Consider the following 16,116-nt stretch of genomic DNA (forward strand, 5'->3'; position numbering starts at 1 on the left):
TCAGTGAAGCACTGCACGCATTTTCTCTATCAATTACATTAACTTCTGTAATAAAATGTGCATGTTTTCACACATACAGACACGTATGGTGTGCTGAGAACGCACACAGAAAACTGACAGATCAGTCCCAGCTTCATATTACACTCACTCTGTCTGCCTCTGATGGAGCAGAACTGGCTCTGCAGACTTCTCCAGCATCACTACTGTACAGAGCACTTTGGGAGGGGTAGAGAGGTTGGGGTCAGGGTTCTGTACACAAGACCCTGCTGCACACTGAATAGGGAATGGCTACAAATCTTTGTATGATTACTTATCAGTGGCTGAGCAGATGCAGTCACTAGTCCACTTGTGAAAAGAGCAGAAAGCTTTTTCTCTCCATGTTCCAATGCTGGGAATATACAATGAGTTTTTTTCGGCAGATTTACTGTGCAATCGATTTTCCAATCCTTTTTTTTTTTTATTTTTTTTTTTTTATTGATTTCCATTCACTTCAATGAAAAAAAATCGATCAGACAAATGAACAAAATCAGATCAGATGTCCATCTATCTGCCAAAAAAACTCATGGTGTATTCCAAACATTAGTTGTCACTCTCCAGGGGCCCCCTGCGACTTCTCCTCCCACGGGCCCCACTGCGGCTGCATCCCTTGCATCCCCTATTGTTACGCCACTGTTTTCCTGTACTGGAAAATATGAGCCTATTTTCTTTGGTACTTATATTGTATTTCTTATGCTGGGAATACACAAATGTGTTTTTTTTTTGGCAGATTTACTTTCCAATCGATTTTCATTCACTTCTATGACAAAATCGATCAGAAAAACAATCTAAATCAGATCGGACCTGTTGGAAATTATATATCGAGCCATCTGTCTACCGAAAAAACGTATGATGTATTCCCAGCATTAGTTGTACTGCACATACAATTCATTATCTTATACGGTTTTTTTTGCTTCAGGTTTGCTGTAAAAGGAACTAAAGGGTATCCTTGGGTAAGAAAATAAATACTTAGGGCTGGAAACCACAAGAGCGGCTTTGTGAGCATTTTGGCAGCGCTGCGATATGCTAGCGCTAATGTTAATGGATGGGGCAACTTCCAGAGGAGCGTTTGCGTTTCCAAAAAACGCAAACGCAGAACATGCAGCATTTTGGGAGCGTTAGCGCTTCAATGTTAAGTATACAAACGCTAGCGTAGTCGCTTATCGAAATGTAAACGAAGCGGTTTTGCTTGCGTTTTGAAGTTACAGCACACTGTAACAAAATTAAAATTGAGAGGACCAATCAGGATTAAAACGATCGCTAAACTGTACACAACCGCTGACACATAAAATACACTTTTTAAATCCGCTCCCTAAAACGAGCATGAATCCGCTTGCAAACTGCTCATACAAAAGGCTAGCGGTTGCGTTTAGCGTTTGCGGATTTCAGTGGGTTCCAGGCCTAACTGAAGAATGGGGAAGCCTCTGGATGTTGTAGAGGATTCCTGTGTTGTTGCTGCCGCAGCTTGCCTGATCCTCCAGAAGATCCAGGCCACACTCCTCTTCAGCAATGCCTGCACAGTAGCACGGAGCCACTCGTGCCTGAAGGGGGACCGTGACCCCAATCTTAATTCTGTCAAGTCCTTGTCGGTGAGCCTTTGTTCAGCAACAGTGGACAGGAGGATGGTGTTTGAATCCTCTTTAGGACCGTTTCACACCGTGGCGGTGCAACAAATTGCCGCATTGCTACCGCAGCCTAATGAAAGTCTATGGGGATGAAAGTGCCCGATTTAACACTAGCGCATACCTATGTTACCGCACAGCGATCGGCTTCAGCGCGGAAGTCATGTTAGTCTATGGCGAAGCAGGGTTCTTTAAACACGTTGGCGTTGTAACGTCGCGGCACGCATGCGCAGAAGCGTAATTTTACATGACACTTCCATGCACTTCCGCGTACCCGAAACAGGAAGTGACTGCAAGCGTGCTTCACTTCCTGTTTGGACGGATGCCAGACAGGGAACACCGTGTAGTGTGAAACCAGCCTCAGGATCCAGAAACTTCCTTCTTCTTAGAAAACTACCGGTACGTCTTTTTTTTAACCTGAGGTTAGCCTCGAGTGCACTTTAACTGGCAGCATTGTTTGTCCCCTTCCCATCTGAGAGCCAGGACACAAAGGAATACAGGAGACAGATTCAAGATGACTCAGCTATATATAAAATTACATTTAATGCTTTTTAATGAACCCATAACTGGATCAAATAGAGTTGTTTGTTGTGAGTTGGGCTTTAATCTTTTTAGTGCAGAGTAGTTTTCCTCCTTCCATGAGTGAGAGCAGTGATCATTACACAGACTTGGCTATCCTCCACTGGAGTGCAGCTCTGCTTGTTTACAGGCAGAATACATCTCCCTTGCCTGTCCTTGACTTGGGATATAAACGAAATTATGGTCGGTCACAAGGGAACTCAGGGCAGGGCCGTTCTCACTCCCTGTAATTCTCCATGAACTTTGATGTTTTATGAGGAGAGCTGGAACATTGCTTATTTTCTGCTGTTCAGAGCTCTGAAAAGCATTTCGTTGCTCAGTAAATTGCTCCTGCTGCATCCAGAAAATGGACTTTCGCTCTTCCAGGCTAAGCTAGTTGTGATTATTGAGAACAGTACTAAAGAACCCATTACAGGTTACACAACGTGGTAATCCGATCCTGCAGGCCTAAACTGGTTGTTTTGGTGCCTGTGCATTTTGGATGTAGAACTCATTGAAGCATGAAGGTACTGAAGGGTTTTTTTTTGTTTGTTTTTTTTTTTGAACATTCTCTTTTTCTAGCTGTCCGTCTGACTTGAATCAGAGAGATGGATTATTTGCATTACAGCATAACTGTAAGGATAGTTGCATTATTATTTAATCCTATTTCATGCTAATTTTTTATGCGTATTTTGTGGACAGTATTTGCAATGCTCAATAATTTTTTGGTGCACTTCACATATAAGTTTTTTGCATTATTAACTTTTTCTTACCACCACCAATGCTGTCTTCCCCTCAGGGCTGTGGAGTAAGAGTCGGAGCAATTTTGGGTACCTGAAGTCTGAGTCCGTGTTTTCAGAAACTGAGGAGTTGGAGTTGCATGATTTTTGTACCCACTCCATAGCACTGCAAGGTCTATGGCAGGGGTTCCCAAACGTTTGGGACCGAGGGCCGGGTCAACATACTTCAGACTGTTGGGGGGCCGGAGTATACATAAAATGTTGTAGAAATCTTTGCAGGCCAGACGGTGAAGCATACCCAGGTGAAAATCTGCAGTCCAATTGGACAGCAGTGTCACCTGATGTGAAATTTAATTGGAAACCAGCCAATTGATGCTTTGTGGCTTCCGTGTGGATGGGTGGTGCCAGCTCTGTTATTCTATATGTGGACCACCAATATTTAAAGATGTAGCTGACCGCATCTATAAGTAATACATTTTGTGTGGGGGCAGCCGGTAAAAAAGCCTCAGGGGGCCACATTCGGCCCGCGGGCCTTAGTTTTAGGACCACTGCTCTATGGAGTCTGAGTAATTTGGATACCTGGAGTAAGTGGATTCATAAGCTGAGGAGTCAGATGATTTTTGTACCCACTCCACAGCCCTGCCTTCCCATCCAAATATCTCCTACAAATGGAGCAGACGAGGATCTGGAAAACCAGTGGAAAAAAACCCATAAACAGCATTCATTATTTAACCTCCCTGGCGGTCAATTAAATCCGCCAGGGAGGCAGCGCAGCACTATTTTTTTTTAAATCATGTAGCTAGCCTACATGATAGCCACAGAGCAGCGGCATCCCCCCCCCCCCCACCCCCTCTGATGGCCTCCGGCGATCAGGCGCATCAGGAAATCCCGTTCTAAACGGGATTTCCATGAGGGCTTCCTTCGTCGCCATGGTGACGGGCGCAATGACATCATCGGTGTCGTGACGTCAGAGGGAGTCCCGATCCACCCCTTAGCGCTGATTTGCCAGGCAGCACACGGGGGCGGGGGGGGGCACCCTCTAACGCGGCGGGTAGCGGCGAATCGGCGCGGAGTGGCGGCGATCGTAGGTAACACACAGCTAGCAAAGTGCTAGCTGCGTTTATAAAAAAAAATTATGCAAATCGGCCCAGCGGGGCCTGAGAAATCCTCCGCAGCGGCTTACCCCGTGTCCAGCACGAGGTTACCGCTAAGGAGGTTAAAAATGTAATATGAAGACATTTAAGACCAGAATCCCACTAGGAGCGATTTTTCTGAGCACTTTGCGATTTTGAAAGCTCTTGCTAATGTAATGCTATGGGTGTGATCCCACTTGAGCGATGTCATTTTATTAAAATCCCCCATAGCATTGCATTAGCAAGAGCTTTTTCAAATCACTATCAATTAGAAATCGCTCCTAGGGGGTATCTAGCCTAACTGCCATGCCATGCAGTTTGCAGTGGTAGCCGGCCTCTGAATGCTGCATGTTGTGCTTTCCAGAAATCCAGTAGCTATCCTGCTACCCAACTGCCTATGTATGTATTCCTGAAGTGCAGTTATACAGAAGCAGGAAATGTGGGCGCCTGCATTCAGCAGACGTTTGGGCACTGCCATAGGCACCCATAGAAGTAACAGCTGTGGGTGGAAATGTGAGCACTCACAGCCGCCTGCAATGCAAAATACGGCTACAGATAGCTGGCGCTTGCACCTGCTATTTGTTACCATATTTTGCATTGCATGCGCCCAAATTTCCCCCTATAGTTTAAAATTCTATGGGCACCCGTGGCGGCACTTGAAAATGTTTTCCTACGGACTGGCGTCGGGGGTGGTTAAGGTTAGCATGAGGGGGGTGTTTGGGGTGGGGGTGGGGCAAGATTGGCCATGGGGGGTTAAGTTTAGTTGTGGGGTGGAAGCTGTGAGTAGGGGTTCGTTAAAGTTAGGCATTGGAAGTGGGAGTATTCATTGTGAGAATATGGTTATATTTAGCTGTAGTAAAATATCGGTATCTCTTACTGATATTTTAATTTCACTTAGTAGTAGAATATCTGTAAATTTACAGATATTTTACTAACCACTTTTCTGGGTGCCCAATGTTCTGCCTCCCCTCTGCCTCTGCTCCTCAACAATTCTCCGTTCCCCGCCTCCAGCTAGTTTCGTTACTCGACTTATACGTCGAGGCGGGTCCACTGCGCCTGTGCAGCCCTGCCAAGCGTATCCCCTTTCCTCGTTCCTGTCTGCAATAGCGCTATTGCAGACTAGAACGCGAAGAAGGATACGTGTGGCCAGAGTTGCGCAGGCGCAGTGGCCCTTCGGCAAAAACTTAGCTGGAGAACGAAGAATCATGGAGGACCGGCGCAGGAATAGATGGCTGCAAGGGGCTTGCAGAAGCCCCAGGTAAATTAAACTCTTTATTTTTAGAAGATCTTTAGTTCCTCTTTAAATCTCCTTTTTAAGTTTTTACTGTTTTATTGTTTTTGTTCAATGACTCATTCATTGAAGTATGCCAGAGCTAAAAATCTATGAACTATTGATCCTTTTTATCTCGTTCCTGCTCTCAGAAGCCATTTTCTGCTAGGAAAGTGTTTTATAGTTGTAATTTCTTATCAGTGAGGATCACACTGTAGTCTGACCCACTCCTGACTCAGACAGGAACTGCCACTTACATATCTGATGTTTCACTATTTCAGGCAGAGAAAGAAAAAAAGAAACACTGCGTAGTTGTGTGTGTTAGGCACTGTACATACACATGTGTATCTCATCATGTAACATGTCACCTAAGGTAGCCTTTAAATGGCACAGAGGCAAACTGATTAGATTGACCCTAGTCTACATTAAGGATATTAGACTGTGACTATGTTTATGCTTTGGTTATTAAAGAGGAACTCCAGTGAACATTTTACTGTTGGCAGGTGATGTAGCTGCTGCATGGTTTTTGGCAGTTGGAAACCGCTGTAAACAGCTATTTCCCACAAAAGTTTGAACTTCTCTTGTGGGAGGGGTTACTTGTGGAAGGGGTTTCACCACAATACCAGTCATACAGCGCCCCCTGATGGTCTGTTTGTGAAAAGGAATAGATTTCTAATGTAAAAGGGGGTATCAGCTACTGATTGGGATAAAGTTCAATTTTTGGTCCAATTTTCTATTTAAATTGTGAGCCACTCAGAGGGACAGTTGGGTCTTTTTTGTACAGGTGGCTGAACTGTGCAATCATCAGGCAGTTTAGGCTTCCATCTGCTGGACACTGAGGGCCATTCAGCTGTAATTTGATGCACCTGAATCACAGCGTTTGCAACCCCATGAAAAACAAACAATGCATCGTACAGTGTCTGAACACAGCAGTGCTCGAATGTGACCCATTGTGTTCCTTGCCTTTCCACCCCCAGTTGCCAAATGCTATCTAACGCCCGACCAGTGCCCTTAACCAGTACACTATCCAGCAGTGGGAGGAGACCTTGGGCAAGACTCCCTAACAGTGCTACTGCCTATAGAGTGTGTCCTAGTGGCTGCAGCTCAGGTGTTTTGAGTCCTCCAGGAGAAAAGTGCAATTTTAAATGGTTCTTGTCTTGTCCGTCTGTGGGAGCCGCTGACAGGTGGTAAATTCACCTGCTTCAACTTCCCATGTGAAAGAAGCCGTCGCGACATGAATTGTTCAATGTACTCTGTAATGTGATACAGAGAATATTACAAAGCCATATACTGTACATGCAAATAATTAGTTGCTCAAGCAGCATGTACTGTGCTGTGGAGAGCAAGAAGCATCCGGCTGCAAGCCATTGCGGGGAAATGTAACAGCAGTCAGGTTTGTAACCACAGGACTGGTGAAGAGGAGGTGGCTGGTATTGGGCGTACCTATAAGCCCATTAACTTGTCACCTGACATCATTTTGATTGATCTTTTGGATGAATATATTCTGCTGTGTGTATAGTATTTTAATCAATCCCCTGGAAGAGGTAGGTAGATAAGGATATTTTGAAACCTCATTTATATACTTGTTCCAGTTGAGTGATTTGTTGTATAGCCAGAGAATCAGCACGATGTCCATTATGCAGGGCGTAAGTAATGATATATTTTTCTTAGGACAGGACAGGTGTACTTGAAATTTGAAACAGTGCCATATTGCCTATTGCTACCATCCTCTATGCTGTTCCTGTTTGATAAGAGAGGCTGCAGAGTGCTCTGGCATACTACTGAGTCTGGGCTTCACCCTATAGAAGCCTGACTTGCAGTTACTGTATCCATGCCTCCTGTCTCACACTTGAGCTGGTATTTTCATTGCTGCTAAGACAGACTTTGTCGGAGGGGAATGTGCCCACCCAACATCTCCACTGCAGAGGCTAGTGTAGGCAATTCCTAAGGACAAAGATGGCAAAACAACCCCAACAGAGGTTCTAATCCTTCCAGCATCAGCTCTTGGGCAAGTGGTCAAGCCACCTTTTCAACAGGCCCCTATCTTCGAACCCCCACTCTAGTCTCTTCTCCTTCTGGACATGTCTGTGTTCCCTTTCCAGGATTGGAGAGTGCTGATGGGTACATATAATAACCTTTTCCTGTGGAGTGACTTTTAAGTCTCTCTCCCTGAACAGTTACATGTGTGATGTGTGTTACAGCACAGGAAATTTGTTATATGTACTCTGCACACTCCACAGTTGATCAGTGCAAGAGAATATACTGTATGGAGATATATGGGAGCACTAGGCGGTACATAGTGAGCTACCCTGCTGAACTTAATGCTCGGTAATAAGATTATTATTATTATTTAGTATTTATATAGCGCCGACATATTACGCAGCGCTGTACAGTGTATATATTTATATCTTGTCACTAACTTTCCCTCAAAGGAGCTCACAATCTAATCCCTTCCATTGCCATATGTCTATATTATGTAGTGTAAGTACTGTAGTCTAGGGCCAATTTTTTTTTTTTTTTTTAGGGGGAGCCAATTAACTTATCCGTATGTTTTTGGAATGTGGGTGGAAACCGGAGTGCCCGGAGGAAACCCACGCAGACACTGAGAGAACATACAAACTCTTTGCAGATAGTGCCCTGGTTGGGATTCGAACCAGGGACCCAGCGCTGCAAGGCGAGAGAGCTAACCACTACGCCACCATGCTGCCCATAAAGATGAGGGCCTTTGAAGCTGCTGGACGCATAATGGAGGCACATTTAGATATTTAATGTAATTTACTTGTACTGAGCAAAAAAAAAAAATGACTAGGGCATATGTAAGGGACTTGAGATGTAATGGAGCACATGCTATAAAGTGCAGAGTTCATGAGGCATGTTACAGGATTCAGAGTTACTGACAATGCATGTAATGGGCTGCATGGTTGCTGGGGGTATATCTGGGGCTGCACATTGAATGGGATGTTAGGGATTTCAGATGTGAGGGGCCTGGGAACTTACCCCATTCCTTATACTTTGTCACATTAGTCATATGTGGCTGCCTTAAGGGAAGACTAAGGCCTCTATTCCACAGGCAGCTGAAGGTGGGGAATTCCCCCCCATGTAGTTGCATTATTCTGAGCATGGAGTTGCTGTGTATAGACGTGAGGCGTTTTTCGCCACCAGGTTAACCAGGGCTGTGGAGTCGGAGTCGAGGAGTCAGAGCAATTTTTGGGTACCTGGAGTTGGAGTTGGTGGTTTCATAAACTGAGGAGCCTAGAGGTCCGGGGCCCCTGGCCATCGTGTGAACCAATCGTGTGTTTTTGAGTCGGAGTTGGAATCTGATGATTTTTGTACTGACTCCACATCCCTGCGGGTAATGCTGTCGCATGTCAAATGGCTAAATTGCTTGATAAACGAGCTGTTCGGCCATCCATGGAAAAGAGGACTCGGGATCATTGCACATTATGTGCACTGCGTTGCGGTAGAAATACAACGCTAACGAAAAGTCACATCAGACGTTAGACACTGGACGCGTCACGTTCTGATACATACAGTGAAGCATACAGCACCATTGATGTATGATTCACTGCTGCTGTAAATGCACACGGTACCCTATAAACACACTGTATGCAGTGCATTACCCTGACAAAACCCACCACATTGCACCGCAACGCACACAATGTGCTAGCGGAATAGCAATATCATTGCATCACAATGTGATGATATTGTCTGATGCGATGCAATGGTCATAGTGTGCAAGGAGTCTTATGGTGCCTATACATGGTACAATTTTTTTCATCCAATCTTACCATTTCTATGTAATATAAGGGTACTGCCTAAATTATCCTTTCAGTATATTCACTCAATTTACCCTTATACTACTTAGAAATGGTAAGATTGGATGAAAAAAATTGTACCATGTATGGGCACCATAAGGCAGAGAACACAGTAGCTGAGATTGTGCACGTTTTGTTGCCGGCGACAAAACACGCATGAATCGACAGGCCATGGAAGTCATTAGCCTCCCTCGGAAAATGCTTGTTGTGACAGTCCGCAATTTTCCATGTGTTTTTTATTCTCACAGCTTTTCACTTTTTCCCGCACGATGTGCGCGTTTGCATATACAGTATATTCCACCTCAACTGAAAAATCACAGAACAATCATGGCAAAACGTTTGCGGAAACCGTGATCGCAAGAACCAACGGAGACCCGGGAATCGGGTCAGCAAGCAGATCTGAGGGCTGGTTCACATTGGGGCGATTATTCAGCGTTTTGCTGATTGCCAGCAATCAGCAAAGTGTTGCTACAATGTATCCCTATGGATACATTCACACTGCAGCAGTTGCGATTTTGATTAATCGCAGCAGCGTTTCAGGGGCGATTGCTCTGTGATTCTCGTTCTATTGAACAGGAATTACAAGCACAAAGTGCGCTGAATCACAAGATTTGGGCTGCCCAAATCGCGGACGCAAACGCAGCAGGGAGCAGTTACCAGGCAGCAGTGAGCAGTCATCAGGCAGCAGTGAGCAGTTACCCGGCAGCAGCAAGCAGTTACCAGGCAGCAGTGAGCAGTTACCCGGCAGCAGCGAGCAGTTATCATGCAGCAACAAGCAATTACCAGGCAGCAGTGAGCAGTTGTGAGAGTTTGAGAAGCATTTCACTGCCTATCAACAGTCCGTGGAAAAGAGGCCTTAAAATGATGCCTGGTCTCCCAGAATGCTCTGGGAGGAGAATTTTGCATATCTAATCAGCCTAGGGTAAGCATGGGTGGGGCTACATACCAACTAGCAATATATAACTACAGGAAGTGTTTCTTAGGCTGAAAATTAACGTAAAAGTGGGTATGCTGAATAATGTGCTGCTCTCTATTATATGTCACTGGAGTTCCTCTTTAAAAGGGACACATATTGGAAGCTAGAAGGCAAGAACAAACAGTTCTTCAGCCAGAAGCTTCATGCATGAGGTCCAGTGTGATGACAGGTGCAAGGGAATGGGGTGTGCCCTCAGCATCACGTAGTGTCTATTAGCCACGGAGAGGCAGTGTGCAGCTTTCTCAGACGTGTCTCACAGTGCTGTCTGTCAGTTTCTCTTACACGTTGCCAGTGGCTTGGGTGTCATGCTGATCTTTTGGCTTCAGTACTGTCTGAGTCACACATCTGCAAGAAGCATGCAGCCAGTAGAGTCAGAGTGGAGTCAGGGTCTCCTGATCTGCATACTTGTTCTGACTCAGAAGGTAGAGGGTCAGCTCAATTACTAGGCAAGTAATTGTCCAAGCACAGTCAGCCATGGTTTCTTGTGTATGTGCACCACTTGGTGAGAATTCTGATGACTGCTAGCTCTGGTGACACCTGTGGCTCTGCAGTGTCTCTCTGGTGTCACTGACTATGTAGTTGCATAGCCAGAGGACTGTCTGCATAGAGGAGAAACACACACTTATTTTAAGTTGTGAATTATTGAAAGTTTTCTGGGTATTAATATGAGCACCGCTCCATTCAGACTGCTTGATTAGAGCACATATGGCAGCCCATGCTTCTTTGCAGAGGTTTAGCGCTTAGATAAATATGGCTGTTTACTTATGTAGGCAGGTATACTGTGATGTGTGGATCTATACATAGACCTTGGTAGATCTGTATAAATAACTGCATCGGAGAACAGATCTCTGTACATCTGCTCTGTTTAGTCATGTTGTCTAACGGTGGCTTTCAAATAGCAAAACAAGACATTACAGTTGTCTACCTTGTGCCATATGTGAAGATTGGCATTGTAGCGTGGCAAAGCCTACAGGAAAGGGGCAGATCTAGCGGATTACCTAGGTACATGTTAGAGCTCATTCAAAATGCTGCACTAAACCATGCAGGGAAAATAGTGGAACACGCAACAGACAGTTACTTTTAATCGTGACCATTTGGATCATTGTGATGCATTACATCCCGAGGGGGTTGGCAGGGCAGGATTTATCACAAGGCACTGTAGGCACGAGCCCACAGGCGCATGATGGAACGGTGGCTCACTTCTCTCCCCGAGTGCCTTCCGCCCTCCTTCCTTATACAGAGTCCTAAACAGAGCATAAGTGTGAGGTTACTTACCTACGCCAGGGGTTCTATCTCGTTTGTTGCTCATCCCAATATCGCATGGCGTTACCACCGCACACCCAATCGGGCAAGTCTGTCCTACATCTTGCAGCATGTCCGATCAATACATGCCACCAATTTCAACCCAAAATTGGTCGCATAATCGATCAGGCATGCTCTTGGCAGCTCCAGTTTTTTTTCATCTGACCTAATTTTAATCGAATCAGATGGTCAATGGCCGTCATGAGATGTATGGCCACCTTAAGTCACTTCAGGTGTCCTTTAAAATGCCATTTTCAAGCGTTTGCTTGCCACAGAGTATATTGAGGATTTTAGTTTGCTGCTGTTATATTAACCCCTATTAATGAAGTAGCAGAATCTCAAACATTTTCACTTTAGTGCATCTTTCAATGAAAAGTCAAACAAACAGCTACAAGATCATTCCAGAGCATTTTCACATTTTGCAGATGCTCACATCATTGTTGTTTTTGTTTAGGGCTGACAGCTGGACAGTACAAAGCATCAGATCCATCTCAGGATAGGGATAATGCTTTCTCCTGCCAGCAGATTGTTTCTCTTTCTCCAGCTCAGACAGTGATGTGTTTGTTTTGTTGCAGCGCTGCTGATGATCGGGGTGAAGATGTGCCTATGAGAAGGGTGCTGGATACAGAGACAAGCTGCTCTCCTCCCCCCTCCACCTCCCACAGAGCCGGTAGAGGCGGAGTCTTTAGCAGTCTAGTGCTGAGTTCAGATTCCTGCTGCTCACTGGCTGAGCCTCCACAGCCTCAGGAGGAAGAAGCAGAGAGGCGACTGTACAAGATTACAAGCTCTATTGCTTCTGATCGGAGATAAAAGAGCCATCCAGACTTTAGACCCTCAGGAATTACCAGGAAGAAGTCACTTACCTCTCAAGGAAAGGGATAGTGCAGAAGATACAGTCCAGGGACCCCTCCTCTGCTGGTTTGGAGCTTGCGGGTCCTCTCTTCCTACCCCTGGAGATGCTCCAAAGACTGTTCCTCTCTCTGATAAATTCTTGGGGCACCCATTCCCGAAGGAAGGCCGGACACCCCAATCACAGATACATAAAAGTTGACGGCAGATAAACGTGACATTCAGAAGTTGGCTTCTGAAAATTCCTTTGTATCCCCCCCTCCGTAATCCTTTACGTCCCATCTGCTTTCTCTTATCCCGAAACGCCTGGAGAAATCTGTCTTGGGGGATCACTCATGGCTTTCCTGACTAAGAAGAAGAAATTTAAGTTCCAGACCGTCTTTACCCTGGAGGAGCTGACAGCTGTCCCTTTTGTGAACGGGGTCCTCTTCTGTAAGGTCAGACTGCTGGACGGAGGGGACTTTGTCAGTCTGTCTAGCAGGTAAGTGTCACAAAAACACAATCTACTGTATGAAAACCTCAGTGGTGCTGGAGACGTTTCCCGTGGCAACTAGTTTAATCCCATGTTGTGTTTGAAAGATGACCCTGGTTGCCATGGGCAATAGTCCCTCATTTGCTACCACTTCTTTTTCATCTTTCAGTCTCTCTGTGCCTTTGGCAGCTTCTCTGAATGGCTGGCCTGTTTGCATGCAGCACAATGTGAAGAGTGTCAATTGGGCCTTTTGTTGGTTACATATTTAGCATTTTTATTGGTCTATTTTCCATTGTAAGCTAAAAATAGACGCAGGCCGGGTAATCTAACTAGAGAACAATATAGTAGTGCGAAGTTCGCAGGCAGTATAGATTATATCTGACTCCTGACAGCTCAGGGTCGTATTGACTTATTGGTGTTTATACTTAGTGGGAATTGACACTCAGTAGGCAAATAGCAATTTAAGCTTTGAAGCTAGTCCTGACCTGCCCTGTAGAACTTTCTATTGATCAGTGACATGAAAAATTATATTTGCAAGCATGTTAGGAAATATTAATGAGAACACATTGATCATTCTGTTATGTATTTGACCAGTTGCGCTTTTATATTGTACATCTGTTTCCAACATACCACATAGACATCTAACTTCAATGTTCATATGAGGTGGCAGTCCTATGTCTGTACAGGTGTTTCCTGTCTGCTGCAGCAACCACTTCTCAAAGTATACCAGTTACCCATGTAGTATTATTTGACTTGGTTGCTTTTGTATCCTCTTTAGGGGGACCCCTCTTGTTTTACCTGTCCATAGTTTATTTTATGTTGCTTAGTTCATCCCTTGTGTGTTTTTGTAGTGCTGTGCAGATTGTAGTCACTAGATAGTGCTTTGCATGGCCTGACATATCAAGTCTGTATCCAGACTGCAGATGTAATACTGCTATCAACATCATAAAGAGTTGCCCCTGCAGATGTCTGTAGTTAATGCTGGATACATACAATGCAATTTTTGCATCACTACTTTAGTTTATGAAACGCAGCAGGAAACCTCATAGGGAACAGTTCTCCAATCACAGCACCCTCTACAGATCGAAGTGTTGTTATTGGTCGAATAGCGAGGGTGTAGTATAGTACAACTTATCTGAAATTGAGAGGGTATTATTATTATTATTATAATTATTAGATAATAAAATATTATTTATGTAGAGCCATCATGGTGTGGCAGACTGTGCAGAGCAAGATATAACAGGTGTGTAGCGACATTGAAAAATACAGATGGTGGCGTAGTGGCTAGGAATCTTCCTTCAAAATTGGCCTTGGACTACAATAGGGACATTAGACTATATAATGACCGTGTCTAAAGCCTTGTACAGGACGAGGCATGTTAGCTGGTGGGGATCAGAACCTGATCCCTCTGGCAACACTGCAGGGCTGACACGGTACAGACACGTCACTAGCTTACTGGCTACATGGCCTGTTGCTATGTGCGGTGGAGCAGTGCTAGTTCTAATTTACCCGATGGGAAAATGCCGTGGCTGGATGTTACGAAGCTCTCAGATGCGTTGAAACGTAACGCTCTGGAAGTCTTCGTCTAATGTGAAAGTTAACATGAAAGTCAAATAGACTTTCATGTTACCTTTCTAAACTCAATCTAGGAGCGATCCGACAAAACGCACGGATCAGCTCCTAGTGTGAAAGAGCCCTAATGGCCCATACTCACGGGCTACGTTTGTGGCCTGTCGCTAGCACACGTGAGCGTGTGCGCGACAGGCCGGCGATAGCTCCTTGCCAGGTCCCTTTGCGTACACACGCTGAAGAGGGATCAGCGGTGCGACGGAAGCTGTCGCCGACGTTCCTCCCCCCCACCGCCGTAAGCGCCGTGTTCTGAATAGAGGTTGCTGTCGCTAGTCCGCATACACACGCGGACTAGCGACAGTTGCGGCGACCACGCCAATCGCCTGGCGACAGCAGCGACTGTTCGGGGTGCGCGTGCCATACTCTCAGGCAACCTGTCGCCGCAACACGCGCGCGCCACGTGGTTGCGGCGACAGTTGTAGCCCGTGAGTATGGGCCATTAGATTTTTTTTTTTTTTTTTTTTTGTTCAGAGGTGAGGAGACATTAAAAAATCTCAGGTTTTTACTGCAAGGTAGTGGGATAACCAAGTACAGGAATTGGGGGTGGGAAATCTTCCCATGGGCACATAGTGTACAATAAAGGTGCCCATAGACCTAATGATTATGGGCAGATTCGACAAAGAGACCAATTTTATCTCTAATCTAATCTGAATAGAGATAAATTTGTCTCTTGTCGATTCTGCCCATACACTACAGGCCGATTCCCATCCGATTTCAGCATTAAATCTTCAGGGAATAAACATACATATATCCAGGCACATCACCTCTAGTTAGGACATTAAATAAATTATTAGGGAAAGGGAGGTGCTGAAGGGTGTGTGGCTAGAAACAGCCACACCCCCTTCAGCACCTTCCTTTCCCTAATAATTTATTTAATGTCCTAACTAGAGGTGATGTGCCTGGATATATGTATGTTTATTCTTATCATTGACCCCTGTGGCTAGGGTCCAATTTGGTGCACTCCCTCCTTCCCCTGTATGTTTGTCAGCATGCAGACAGCTTATGCTGGTGTATGTGCATGGTGCACATGGACACATAACGTTAGCTCCCTTGTGCGATTGGTAAGATGCACTGTCTTTCCCAGGAGAGGAAGTTAGGATGTGTGCTCCTAATCCATTGATAGGTTTGATGCAATGAATGTGTTTGCATGTCTGCACTATGCATGTTACAGGGCCAGAGTTAGGACACCTATGTTTACCTGGGTACTTCTACGCAGTATAGGTGACTAAGCATAAGAATGCATTCTTCTGTGAACTAAAACCCTGGCTTTTAATTTAGCTGTAGGGATAACCGTTGTGCCTGGATGAGTAAATCTGTGAATGCATTTGTTTGAACTTTTGCTAAATCTTCAGGGAATCGGCACCGCCACTGCCCCCAATGTATAAATGTATACATTTCAACCTGCCAGTTACTTGTTAGAAATTCTGGAATTATTGTGTTTTATATGTATATAAAACAAACAAGGCAAGCAAACCTGTGAGGTTTGCTGCAGTGCATTTGGGATACTCCCCTCAGGAGAGGGAAGTCTCTGGATCCTGGAGAGGCTTCCCCCATACAGCTCAGTCAGGTCGTTCCAGCGCTGAAACCCCCAAACCTCGCTGGCGCAGTAGCACAGATCTGCTCGGGGATAGGCAGAAAAAGCTTGTGCTATTACACATGTGCATGCCATCGACAAGGGCTTATTGATGGTCTTTCAGGGGATGCAGTGGTGGAA

The 16,116-nt window shown here is 45.2% G+C and overlaps 1 protein-coding gene across 2 annotated transcripts in view; it reads left to right on the forward strand.

Moving 5' to 3' along the window:
- EEIG1 (estrogen-induced osteoclastogenesis regulator 1) overlaps positions 1-16,116 on the forward strand; it is a 126,633-nt gene that overhangs the window by 25,197 nt on the left and 85,320 nt on the right. For both annotated transcript variants that reach the window (XM_068248389.1, XM_068248388.1), the window contains exon 2: positions 12,028-12,782. In XM_068248389.1, the coding sequence (XP_068104490.1) occupies positions 12,637-12,782 (146 nt within the window). In that variant the 5' untranslated portion in view covers positions 12,028-12,636. The remainder of the gene's footprint in view (positions 1-12,027; positions 12,783-16,116) is intronic.

This window comes from Hyperolius riggenbachi, chromosome 8 (assembly GCF_040937935.1).
Source record: "Hyperolius riggenbachi isolate aHypRig1 chromosome 8, aHypRig1.pri, whole genome shotgun sequence".
Lineage (NCBI taxonomy): Eukaryota > Metazoa > Chordata > Amphibia > Anura > Hyperoliidae > Hyperolius > Hyperolius riggenbachi.